The 14,141-nt window shown below is 37.6% G+C and overlaps 1 protein-coding gene across 3 annotated transcripts in view; it reads right to left on the reverse strand.

Annotated features, from left to right (window-relative positions):
• Nucleotides 1-14,141, reverse strand: part of TBCK (TBC1 domain containing kinase) — an 85,944-nt gene that overhangs the window by 22,460 nt on the left and 49,343 nt on the right. For all 3 annotated transcript variants that reach the window (XM_054383051.1, XM_054383050.1, XM_054383049.1), the window contains one exon: nucleotides 4,841-5,016. In XM_054383051.1, the coding sequence (XP_054239026.1) occupies nucleotides 4,841-5,016 (176 nt within the window). The remainder of the gene's footprint in view (nucleotides 1-4,840; nucleotides 5,017-14,141) is intronic.

Raw genomic sequence — 14,141 nt, forward strand, 5'->3', positions numbered from 1 at the left:
AGGAAAAACCACAGCACATTTGTTTCAATAAGCTTACATTCAGTTAAAAGAACTACTATTTATATTACAAGTTAAAAAACCCCAACCACAACATTCATTACAGACTCTTAAATTAACATTTAACATAAGTTTTTTCATAAGCCATATATTTCTTGTTTTATCCACTCTGGTAATTGATTTAATGCCTTACCTTCTATCAGAAAAGTCTTAAACCATAACAAAATACAGTACTTTTTAGAACAGAGGAGACTAAACAAACTGCTAAAAAAAAAAAAAAAAAAAAAAAGGCTTTTTAGCTAATTTAATCTGCAGAACCAAAGCACTGGAAAGAAATGTTTCCTTACACTCCCCATTTTTGGGTTGCTGGCTGCCTGGCTAGTGAGTATCAAAAAAACTTGAAAAAGCTAACAAATACACAAAGTTTTGAAGTTTTCAACAATTCCAAAAAATATTTGCCAGAATGTGATGAGTTTATAACATGCCTAATTAAATGGTGAAATGTTTATTCACTCAGAGGAGAGTGACATAAAAACAGTATTTTAATCAATTCATCTAAAACATGACAAATCAAACTTCTTGCCAGCTGCTGGCAGCTACAACCAGAAAAACAGAAGCATCAAAGGCACGTGGAAAATATATCAGGAACATGAACTCAGACCTTGCTCAGGTAGTGCTTTGCACGACATGAACTAAGGACAAATTTGAGGAACACTTTTCTGTTAAGTACAGCAACGAAAACCAAAAAAAATTCCTTACAAAACCAGAACACACAAAACCAAACACGAAATGGGTCAGGGCAGTCAGAAGATCCTTGAGACAGAATATATTTACCAGCCCTTATAAACAGGATGGCCACTGCACTTAATATTTCCTAACTTGTACACTGAAATGTTGCTCATGGTTTTTTTTTAGAAGAATAGTTGGACTTTATACAGCAGTTATTCAAGGTCTTAATTTAAATCTAGCCAGTACACTTTATCTGGATCAATAATCTTAGGTGCCTACAGGAAACAAAAAGCAACTGAGTGCAGGTGTATTTATTTCCAGTAGACATGAATTCTCATCGATGAGAAGTCTGTCATTGAAGTTATCCTTGATTATATACAAATTGAAGTTACCATTGGGAAACCTTGCTCTTACTTCTTTCGGTATATCAACTGTTTTTCATGTTTTCATCAAGCCATTAAGTCACCTTCTCACTTAGGTATGTCTTCTACTTCATTAAAAAAGAAAAGCTGAACTGGACCAGTGGCATTCAACTATGTGCATGCATTAATAGTCATCTGGTAGACTTTTCTCCAGTTGAATGCTTTCATTCCCCAACATTCACCAGGCACACCCAACCTTAAAAAACACAACTGGTGATAGAATAAAAAGAGGAAGGCATAACTGTATTAAATGAGGGATTTCTGGGAGTCCACCCTTGAGAAGATAATGAAAGAAACTGCATCATGCTCTTGCTTTTAGTTAGAGGTATACAGGTACCTGGAGAGAGTATATATAATAAGAGATATACAGGCATAGCAGAGCGTCCTTACATGACGAGTGCTCTTTGTCTGTGGCCCCTGGACATTAAAGAAAAACATCTTGGGAGTTCAGGGTATGAAGGTAAGTTTAAGGAGGAGTAAGAAAAACAAAACAAAACAAAACACCAGTGTACTGGTGAAGAAAAAATTAGACACAAATTTGAGTTGACTGCTGTAAATTCAGTAGTGAATTTACAGGGGTTTTCCTGCTCTTATTTTTGACATTACATCTTTCTCAAAAGAAACGTGCAAAATCACTTAAGATGTACATTCATTCATTCTCTCTGGAACTATTTCCTCCTTGAGATTTTATCTCAATAGAAATACTGCTTACTGGCTGCAAGGAGTAAAAGATTAAGTAACAAGAGAAGTCCAGGAGGGAAGAGAGCACCCAAGCTTGTTTATGAAATTGTAAACAGATGCCCCTAAAATGAAAACTAAGCAATGCCAGTGATAAAAAGAGTCAAAACAGTTTTGTTCTATTGGCTGCTGATTTAGGAAGAAAAGTGCTCACCCAGGGGGCAAATACTTCTTTTGTTATTATTAACTAAATCACTGTAACATGCTGATACACACAAACATTTCAGTAGCCAATAAAAAGCACTCAGGAAACAAACTGAAGCAGCTTAGAAGGAACATACAAATATAGGAGCAGGAGACAGCTGGTGTTTAAAATTAAATACACTAAACACGTAAGTTGCAAGAAGTCATAAATTACCTTCAGAAGCAAACCTACAGCTCTCTTTACGGAGGAATTGTTTCCTACCCTCCCCACATTCAGATACAGAGGTGACCCACAAATATAAAACCTGAGATACAAACATAGTGCAAAGTGCTTGTCAAAATAATGACTGACTAAACAGCTGGGGAAACAGCAAAGTAAGTTTATAAAAGCTAGATTGGCCAGCAAGGGCACAATTGTGGCTTAGAAAATCTATTAAAGGCTACTATGCATACTAAAGATTGAACTTAGATTCCACTGCTGTGATGGTTCGAAACTGTTTTTAGTATGCACAGAGGTAGTTCCTCTTACATGGGAATTTTGAGATCTCAGCTGTGGCTGTTGACAGAACCGTAACATACTTTGCTTGTATATATCAGTCTCAAATTCTGACACACAAAAACACAGCACATGAGAGCAAACATATTGGTAGACTATAACTTGATTTATGAATCAAATTCCTTATTCAGGTGTCCATGAGATGAGTTTTCTATTTGCTACTGAAAAAGTCAGAATATGTTCACATATTTCTATATAAACCACACAAAACATGCAGTAATACCCAAAAGATCCAATACACCTGAGCTTAAAAAAAAGAAGTTAAACCACCGGTTATGCTGCAATAAATGAAAAGAGCTTCGCTGTTAAGAAGGAAAGTAGAAATTAAAGAGAAGGTTATGGTATTGATTTATTTATTTTCTCCGTAACATACCAAACATGTTAGCTTAATTTCTTGGAAATTGTAGGATGGATGAGACTAGCTACTGGCATTACAAAACAAACAACTTCTGTTGGTTAAAAATACTCCAAAATTTCTCAGAAAAATGGAAGAACACTGAAAGAAACTTTGCTGACCCAAAATAATGCATTGTTATCTCTGCCACAAAATATAAATCTTTATTTATCAGTTAAGTAGAACACTGCTTCTTCCTCCCATCCCCCTCATTACTATTTCCAAGTCCCTTCACTCTCACTTGGACTCAGAAATGCACATGTAGATCCTCTGGACTGAGGAGACTTGTCCTTTTACTCTCTTGTCATCATAACAATAACATTAAGAAAAGCTAGCACACAAAAATGTTTTCACTGCTAGCACTGTCAGGTTGCCGTGAGAGACTGCATAACCCCCTTCCTTGAAAGTTTTCATGACCTGATGGAGAAAAGCCCTGGGAAACTCCATCTAAATTTAGTGGTGGGCCTGCTTTCTGTAGGATTTTTTACCAGGTGACTTCCTAAGATCCTCTGAATTACTGTAGGAATGCATAGCCTTTAGCTCTTTAAGCACGCCTCCCTACATCTCTCTAGAACAGCACAGCAGCCATTTTGTTAGCAACAATTTATATATGACAACAACCAGTCATTTAATTTTTCTTCCCAGCTGTCTTTCTACATTTATTTATTATTTCAAAAATTCTGCAATCTCTTTGGAATTTCCTTTTGTCCTGTATTTGCATGTTTACCACTTAAGTCCCGGATTTGTGTCTAAGGCTTCCAGAAGATGCAACAATAGAAATAAAACCAAAATTAAAATAAAACCCAAGAAAATGACTGTTAAGAAGTGTTAAGAGTTACTTAAAAAGTAACACATGTCTAAGTTTCTTAGTAGTTAGGAAAAACAGATGAGAAGCCTAAAACCTAATGGAACTGGCCATGTAGATATGGCATGTGCATGTATCTTTCCCCTGTTACTGTAATGTGAATGAAGTCTGATTGCAGGAGAACATGGTGGGGGGGACCCCAGCAAACTGCAAACCCAACTTGGTTAGTTTTTAAGAGACTGCAGAAATTTAAACTGCTGAGAAAAAGGAAAGGAATCATTTCAAATCACCATTCTTCAAGACGGGGTGTGTGATGAGAGAAATAACCATCAGGTTCTACAGAAGAGAGACGAGAAAAATATTTTTGCTACATGGAATATGTAACGCAAATACACTCTTAGCTACTAGTTGTTCTTTGCCAAGACAAACACAGGCATAACTCTCAGAGTACCTCTCATACAGCTTGAGCCATACCTTTAACCTGACATGCCAAGATGGAAAAAGCATCCATCACTTTCCAGTTACCTATTTATCACTGGCTAGCTGTTCTTTTTAGTATTTTTCTCCCAAGATAAAGCCTTTCTGTAGTTCTGCAGGTGAGTCATCAACATTGCTCTGTCGTAGTAACAAAAAATCAGAACCAAAGGAGCAGGAACTGGGAGAGGCAGAAATCCAGCACAAGAAGAAATTATTTTATTGGCACATACATCAAAGAAGCTGAAGTTCAAAGCACTACAGTTAAAAAAAACCCCAAACCCAGCAGCCTTTCAGTTATTTCTCATTCACTGCATTGGATCGCTCATCAGATTTAACAACATGGAATAGGCTCTAACACTGTGCACTAGCTGACAAGCAAATCTGAACATCTGATGTATGTGTCAAATCCTTCTGCTTGGAAGTCAAAACCTAACTGCCAGCAACTGAGATTCGGTGGATATTTTCTTCCGAATTTGAAAAAAAAAAAAAAAACCAAAAAAACACCAACCCCAACCACCTGGGGCAGAAGAAACACACAATCTGAACAGTTCACTTCCCCCAATTCCTAAGTCACTCACTAGGTCACTTCGAGGTGTTTCCTGATAGTCTGCTGAGAAGCAGGACACGGAAGTCCTTGCGCCATTGCTCTCGCCGGCCTGCCGAGGAGGCTGCGCATACTGCCGGTAGGTAGCACTCTTTGGTGTCCAGCGGAACAGGTTGATGGACTCACGGACACAACGCTCAATGTCAATCTCTGATCAGGGATTTAAAGACAAAATAAATGCACCAAGTCAATTAACCTAGCTGTAACATTGCTAAATATACCTCTGTCTTTCTCCCACCACCACCCCAACCCTGCCCTTTTAAAAGCACATAATTTTCAAAAACATTCTCCAATTAAAGAAAAACAAAAAACTAAACAAACCCCGAAATTTCTTATGAAAAGCTAGCAAGCATGTTTTGAATTTTTGTTTTTGGGGTTTGTTCTTTTTTTTCTTTTCCTGTAAAGAAACTGCTGTAATTGTGAGTTACAGCCTTGTCTCCTGAGGTTCTTAGCTAAGGAAGCATTGGCACTACTTTTGTAATAAGCAGGAGTGTACTTTTACAATGAAAACAGAATTCAGACACTAAAATAAAAGACCTATTAATCTGAGCTATAATAATTAACACCACCAGAAACATTTGGTGGTGAGAGGGCATAGTAATCTACAAGTAGCTGAAACTGAAAACAGAACTAGGGGATGGAATAGGAAAGCTATGTGCAGTGGGAATTCATGAAAGAGCTGAAAGCAGAAACTGAGATTGACAAACTGAAGTATTGAGACAGACTATCTAAATATTTTTCCCAGAAGCAAACTCTATAATTCTAAAAGGAATCCATCTAGAGAAATGGAAAATGCAGAAATGAGCTTTCCTAAGAATGATAACCAGTTCTCACATATCAGGATGGAAGTAAAAAAATTTAGGAGTCTGTTGTTCTATGATTCTTGGCCTTTTCATTTGTCATTTTTTCTAAAAAGCATTGGCCATTGCCTTAAAACAAAATTCCATGTAACATCAACTCCACTGTAATATCAATTATAAGCAGTGAAAAATAAAAATGAAACAAACAGATGGCGTTTGCCACAAAAAAAAGAATAATAATTAAAAAAAATATATGTATGCAGTTTGGCACATGTATGCATACTATGGAAATGGTCAATATTAATCACCCACAACGGAGTCAAAACTATTGGTAGTGAAAGAATTTACTTGCATTCTTTTTTAAAAAACAATTAGTTTCAGGATACTGGAGACAACATCAGCCCGGTGTAAATATTTACAGAGTACTTATTAGTCACATTGCACAAAAAAGCTTCACACGTGAGTAACCTTCAAGACCATCTTCACCTGTTGGAAATTTCGGTTTAAGAAAAATCACTTCCTATCAGGAACTAAATTGCAACGCAAACATTTGCAGCCTTGCTGGATAAGATCTTTTCTCCTCCTTTTGGCTAATAAAGGTCTGCTGTGCCACTTCAATACTGATTTCTTCCCATGCCCTTTTAAGTATAAAAGCAATGAGTCAACCCCCAATTAAATGTCCATTTTCTGTTATCACAACAAGACCTTTGCATTCACACAGCATTAATTCTGCATGCACTCTTCCCGCTACCAAGTAACTGTGTTACAAGCCAGAAAACACTGAAGCGTACTTAGTAAAACCATGCAGTTGGTCTAACACAAGTTTAAATATATCAAGCTACTGCCTAGACCCTTGAGCAGGACTCCAAACAAACAACCAGAGAGCATCTCATCAGAATGCCAGACTACTTCTCATGTGCAAAACACTTACAAAGAACATCCTTCTGAGAGCAGGCTCTGCATAAATCTCAAAGCGCCAGCAAGAATCAAACCAAAACATGTAGAACAGACAGGGAGGGCCTGTTCACTCCTGCAGATGTGCATAAACCATTTCTGTGCTCTCCAAGGTTCCAACACCGAGGTGTTTTGTAGTTTAAAAGGCACCTGCCTTCCATTTTTCATTCATACAAATTACTGTGCTGGAAAACCTTTAAGAAAAACTTGCTGGTGGCATTAACTATGAAGGGTGCACTGAAAAAAAATGAAGTTTAAACATAATACAAAGACTTCAAGTTCTTATTCAAAATTTAGTACGTCATCAAGCAGTCTGGTCAGAAAGCGCAGGGCACTTGCATTTCAAAAAGCCAAAGTTGGCATCCAAGTACCTATGAACTCAAAAATCACAAATTTCATTTAAAAACATTGCTTTTAGGAGTTCTGGCTCAACTAAGCTCAAATATTTCACAGTCAAGTGGCAATCAAGCTTTACAGGAAACAATTCTACAGCATCAGCTAATTGCTCCATTTCCTGGCATCAAAAGGCTTTTCCTGAGACTTCTAAATATGCAAGTAATAGGGGATTGAAAAGGGCAGGGTGGGGAAGTAAACACAGTGATTTAACAGTAATACCCTAGTTTTGCCATAGCCCCATCCCAGTACTAAGCCTACTGAAATATTGTGCTCCTTTTCTGAAGTAAACCTCCTGATTGCTCCAAGATGTTATTTATTTTGCTCATTTTAAGCTAAATTATCACCCCCTACCAAGCTGCTGCCTCCCTCTGACAAGAGCCTCAACTGAAAAATGACAGCTTGGCCTGGCATGGTTGCTTTTTAAGCTACATATATTTAGCATTCATTATTATAGATACGGAAAAGAAGTAGACTGCACTTGAGGCATCAATTTAAAGGCAACACATCTGTGACAGAAGCACATAGAATTTGTTATTTTTTTACAGTAAAACCAGATATGCATAGGTTGTTCACAGCAAGTAAAAGCAAGTAGTGGAAAAAACAAACCAAACATAACCAGTACGGGTCTTTCTTAATGAAAACGTACACAGACCAAGTCTTGTATCAAGTTAATCAATTCCAGGGCCCTTTCCTTGGGTAACAGGACACCAGCTAAGAAATTTGGCCAAAATAAGCTGCTTCTGCATTTTGGAATCAGCCCAGAATTGCAGGCTTGGTTTGACCTCTCTATTACAAATATTTTATTACTACCCTAACAGGCAACATTAACTTTCACCACACAGCCACATAAATAGGCCAGGAAACCTCTGTGCTATAAAATCAGGGAAGCTGAATAGGTCAGTCAGCTCAATCTCCTGATTCCTGCTCTCTGAAGAAATAGAGGTGAGAGACCATAAACCTTTTCTTTTCTGATGACATATAAAAAGATACACTAAGCCGAAATATTATAAAGGACAAACCTAGGAAGAGGACATTTCAATTCAACATCTCTGTACCTGTTACTGCTAGAAGGTTACTATAAAGGAAAAGGTCAATGCAAAATTATTCTTTCTATATAATTTACTTCATACATTACAGGAGAGTTGTGTTATCGCATTGTTTTGTGGATGGTAATTTGTTCTTACTTGCACACATCAGCATTCTTCTCAGTGCATCTTGCAACAAAATTTCAAAGGCAACATAAATATCAATCATGAATTTTAGTACTCTTCAGCTAGTAAGACAGAAGTCTTTGTTCTTCTTTCTGTATGGATGCAAGGTGTGCATCTTTCAAGAGCTGCCAGGAGGACAAGTGCTGTCAAATCAAGGAGCCATCATACTTCTTACATAAGCAGCAGGTCTACAGAAATTGCACCCAGCTAGAAAAAAATGACTGGATGCAGAAGCAAAGGAATGAATTACAGTACTGTGTCTTCAGGCAGATTGCATGTTACATGGCTGCAATAAGGATCAATAATTACAGTGATACATTGACAGGCTATCTTGTCTGAGAGCATGTGACTCTACAATTCTTTCAGTATCCTGGAATAAAAATAATTCTCTAGATAGTTCTTCACAGTCAATACTGTTAACTATCTCTGGATTCCATTGCTGCTTTCAGTGTACATGTGACAGTTGTCTTGCTGTTAGAAAGGAAAGACAACAACTTAAACTATTCTTCAGCCTGAATACCCACAAACAGTATGCCAAAAATGAAAAGGTCCAGGCCCTTGCTTGGTGAAAGCACAGCAACCATCTACATCAGCTTTCAGAAACCCTTGGAAATGAAGGACTTGTGGTTTTAATGTAATGAAATTGCATTCAATCTGCAAAGAGCAGAAAAAGAACTTGTTGGTCTCTTGACTTAATCTGTAAAGGAGATGTTTGAAGACATCCAGGTAAGAGTTCTGCAGTAGAGGGTGTTACAAAGATAAAAATGCCAGTAGGAATGACATATCTATGCGACCCTTCTACTGAGACCAACAGCAAGTGTGTTTGCAGCCTGTGTATACGTAGAAGAAGCTGAGAGTTATGGCAAGTCCAACTGTTACCACAAAATGCTACCTGCTATGTCTTACCAAGATAGAAGACCAAAACAGATCACATAAATACTGCAACATCAGCTAAACTCTACCAGGAAAGTGTGTTTTAAACTGTATTATAAGGTGTGCCACTGCTGTTTAACAACAGACATTTCTTCAGTTTAACAAAATATTGAAGATACCTACTCCAGCCCTAACATTAGATTAAGGATACTGGCCAACAACAGAAAGGTGTGAATTCACACTGTGTAAAGGAAATACGTGGAGGCTTCTATGCAAAACCCAAGAGATACACAAAACCAAGGAGAAATAAAGCAGATCAGCAGAGAATGAACATTATTTCATTGCTAGATGATAACCACCTGCAGAAGATGCATAGGACAGGTTTAAAAAACTGCAAGGATCAGCTTAAAGGGGAAAGTTTTTAGAACCACCTGTGCCACCCACACAACATCCAACAACATGCCTTTTCTGTGTGGTATGGTTTCTTAAAATGTTCCTAAAACTGACTCAAGAGATACTTAGCAATCACAAATACTAGAGAAACTCAACTCCCTTATTCTCAATCTGTTTTTTTTCAGGAAAGTAATAAACAAATACTGAAGCTCAGTATGCACTAGTAAAGATCACGCCATCTTTAAGTTCCTAGCTGCTGGTATGAAATTGTAAAAAACTCTACAATGAGAAACTCTAACCAGGCCAAATGTTTACAAAACTTGTCAATCTCTAAATAGCCATAAGTAGATCACCATTGTATTAACAAAGCTCTCCTCTGGTTAACCTTCAAGATATTTAAGGAAATAATACGAAGTTATTTAGAATTTCTGGGTTTGAAATAAGACAAAAAAAAAAAAATCAAATAACTTCGAAAAGGAGAATCTGTTGCCCTGAAAAAAGGATCAAAGCTTGTAATTTGACCTAATGGTTCCTAGACCATTAATGGAAAAAAACTTTGGATAAAAATGAGTATAGATATCTAGATGTGCCTACAGAATATCCTGAATCAGGTAACACCCACAAACTACCACAAAGCAAGAAAACATATTCTATAAGACTGAGATGTCAATAATTTCCCACAAATACAGCAACTGCACACAGGAAGACAATAACAGTCTTGCTTATGTACTCATGCCTCAAACTGCTTTTATTTCTAAAAAAAGGGTATTACAGTAGATAGTCTACTGAGACACAAGTTTCAGTGACTACCATTAGTCAAGTCCATGTTGGTATTTCACAGTGTAAAACCAATAGCTTTGACATCTAACATCAGCCCAACCTTCTCAATATACATTTCTAAATGTTTCAAAGTTTGTTGTGTAACTAACCTACCCAAACAAGGATAAAAGTTCTCTGTGCTGTGAAATACCTCTCTAAAACCCCTCCACTTGAATTTGCACATGAAAGTATTCCATGTACCTTCCTAAATATCGTATTTGTATAACAAAACCCCCCAGACCACCATCTTTAAGGCATTTCAAAGTTTGCAGGATTTCAGAGTTACATTCAAGCAGACAAGGTTGGGGTTTTTACTCCATCAGCTTATGATTGCTTAAGCATCCTTAAGGACTGAAGAACTAGCAAAAGCTCCTTGCTTTACTCTGAAGCCAAATGACATATGACTAACCTATCCCCTACAGATGCCTGTCTAGACTGTTGAAGCTTTTGCAGTGAGAGGGGTTTCAGCTGACACACCCATGATGGGCACTTAGCCCATTTATCACGATTTTCAGAAGACAGACAGCATTCTTCACATACAATGCAGGCTTTCCCACTTGGGAGACCTGTCCTTCCTGAACAAGTTTTGCCCTTGAATGCTAACAATCTAGTCCTGAAATTTTTTTCTGAGCCTGCAATTATTGAAGTCTTAGCCTGAGGTACAAACCCTGTTCTAGTTCTCCATGTTTAGTTCTGGTCTTTTCTGGTGATTTCTACTGAACTCCAGCTCTTTATATATTGAAAACAAAGAAGTTCAGATTGCATGTTAGGAAGAAGTTCTTCAGCATGAGGGTAGTGAGACACTGGAACAGGTTGCCCAGGAATGTAGTAGAAGCCCCATCCCTGGAGGTTTTAAAGGCCAGGCTGGATGTGGCTCTAGGCAGCCTGATCTGGTGGAAGGTGTCCCTGTCCATGGCAGGTGGGTTGGAACTAGATGATCCTTGAAGTCCCTTCCAACCCTAACACTTTTATGATTCCAAGATTTTATGATTCTAAGTTCAGACAGACAGAATCAAATGCCTCATGCAAACTTATAAAGGTAAATTTATGTTCTTTGACTATGAGGTCTATTTTAAAGAGCTATCCCAAAGTATGAGACTGCTGAGAATTTACATGGACCTCATTTCTCACTCTTTATTGTGGCAAGATCTTTCTGACTATAAGCCATTCCATTTCTGACTGTATTTAAATAGTTATGTGCATCTCTATTAAGTACACAGGATATACACACCTCCAAAATGTATCTACAGTCAGGTATGTGCTGCTAAGGTACATTCTAATCAAAGAATTTTAACACTGTAGTATTGTGCAGCTCATTTAAAAATCCTCCTCAATCAACAATTAAAGAACTAAAGAGTACTGGGAAAACTACTTATATCTGTACAGGCAAACACACACATTCAGCACAGATACAGACAGATATCCTATTAGGCACCTTCCTCTCACAGAAACGTTGCCCTGTGAGCAACATGTTCTGTCTTTGCTAAAGAAAAAAAAAAATCTTGCTTTCTAATCCTTAACAAGTTATGTTCACAATTTTAATGAAACAAAGCAAGACACTTTTTTCCAAGACACTTTTCTAAACAGAGAAAAAAAACAAAACCAACAAAACTATTTACCACATCAAGAATGAAAAGCTCAGGTAAGGGTGGCCTGAACCCTAAAATTGCTAGAATGTTTGATGGTCTACCTGCACATTTGATTTTATTCCAGGGCCAAGGTGTACAAAATCCTACCTGACTAACAGGTGGATGATTCTGCTCTATGAAGTTCCCTTTTGCTGTGAAGGGTACACAAAGGTTCTATCAACAAATACAACACATAAAGCTGTACCTCAGACTGATATTAAAACCTGCATGATGAACTCACTTTTCACCCTTTCAATGTAACACCATCTCCTGAGACAGTCTTTTGCTAAAGGACATATGTTTGATTTTCTTCTGCAAGTGACAACTTGGGACTAGCAAGCACACTAATCTGAATAAAATAGAGAATTTTTACATTTTTTTCCTGTGGTGTGTAACCGACTGCAGCATTTCTTTCGTCTCAGGAAGGTAGAATTTGTAAATAAAACTGCATTTTGCTCATGTCACTACAAGTGGAAAAAATGAATAATTAAAGAGTTCACAAGTTCAGGTAGAATAGCATTAGTCTTAGAGTCTGACACCACTGAACAGCCTTGGTGAGCAGGTGTGTCCTAACAAATCACTCTGCCTCTGTACCAAAGCCAGCTTCCAACCCACAAACTAAACAACACTATATGCAGTTTCTGCTTCAGAAGTGCCACTATTTAGCAACAATAGTCTTCAGGTATTGCACTATAAAATACACCTGACGCATCTAAAAAAGCATCTCACACAGCAAAGATGAGGAATATGTTCAGAGAAAGATGTCTCAATGAGTATCAGTCATACCTGCATCTTTCAAGAAAGAAACCTAGAAACAGGACTTCATTTTTTGCTTCTTACATCTTCTGATATTCTGATGCAATTGTTTCAGGTAATAGTTACATTGACATTACCACTCATGCCACATGACAGAGATCAAACTGTTTGGTGTTTTTTTTTTTTTTTTAGGCAACACTGCCATTTGAAAAGGCACTCCAGCTTTGCTAACTCCATGATGAAGCACCTCACAGTGTTGTCTTCTGAGGGGGGACAACAGTTTTGAACTTCAGCAAGCTACAACGAAGCCACATGTCAGAGTTCCATAGCTGAGGTAACAAAAAAAAGTTTCCTTTTAAAAGAGCTATTAGGATGTCTCTTCCTCAGAACCTTAATCTAAGCAGTAGGACATTTACAAAACAGTATGATTAAAAGTCACACTAATGAAAACAGTACCTTCATTACCTTTTTTTGTCTGCTGTTCACTGCTGGCAATGGAAGACCCTACTGTATCTCTTTCAGTCTCTTCAAAGTTGTGTGTTTTGATGTCAGAGTTTACATTTTTTATTCAATTAGTGGTAAAATAAAGGGAAACATCAAAAACCCACTAAGTCCGTGTAGGCTTGGTTGCTAACTGCCATTTCTTCCTCCTACCAAATCTTAGTTAAAAGCTGAACCACAGGAATTCTGGCATGATAAAAGTGTATGAAATACGGACCTGGGCAGAGAAAGGATTTCCAGGAAGGAAAAAACAATGTTAAGTAAAATGGTAGCTACCTAGGGTCAGACACATCCAAATCAGACCTCTCTGATGTGTTTCTTAATTCTGCTGCTGTCAGTGGAAACACGTGATTTGTAATTTTAAACAAACATTTTTAGAAAAAGCTACTGCAAAAACAATCTTATAAAAAATGTCTGACCAAGTTGCAAGATGGCAGCAAAACAGCTTTATCAGTCAGGAAAGCAAGTTGCTTTCACTGGTATCCTAAGATAAGCCACTGTAGTGTACAGAAAGCTTTAGAAACCACAGGAGTTTCAGGCTGTTGAGCAACAATTGATTTTAGATTGAAATTACTGCAGATGTTTTGAACAACCTAATCTCTCCCTCGGGGTGACCCAGTTTCAGGTGAAGGTTGTTTATAAATTACTTTCTGAAAATTCTCAGACATGGCACACAATTTATTTCAACCAAAATAGCAGAATTCCTGTTTGGAAGACAAAGGTGACCAAACCCCAAAGGCAGCCAATAGCTTTTTATCAGAAACAAGACTCAGGTCAGAAAGAGAAGGCACAAGGCTGTGACAATTACGTGTTCAAAGTCACTCATTATGGAAGTCGCAGCTTGGCCAGTAACATTTAACTTCATGTCACACTGGGACCATCCTCATTCTTTTTTCCCTTTGTTGTCAGTTTATGATATGCTTTGGATTAATCTTACAATATTG

The sequence above is a fragment of the Indicator indicator genome, chromosome 8, assembly GCF_027791375.1.
Source record: "Indicator indicator isolate 239-I01 chromosome 8, UM_Iind_1.1, whole genome shotgun sequence".
Classification (NCBI taxonomy): domain Eukaryota; kingdom Metazoa; phylum Chordata; class Aves; order Piciformes; family Indicatoridae; genus Indicator; species Indicator indicator.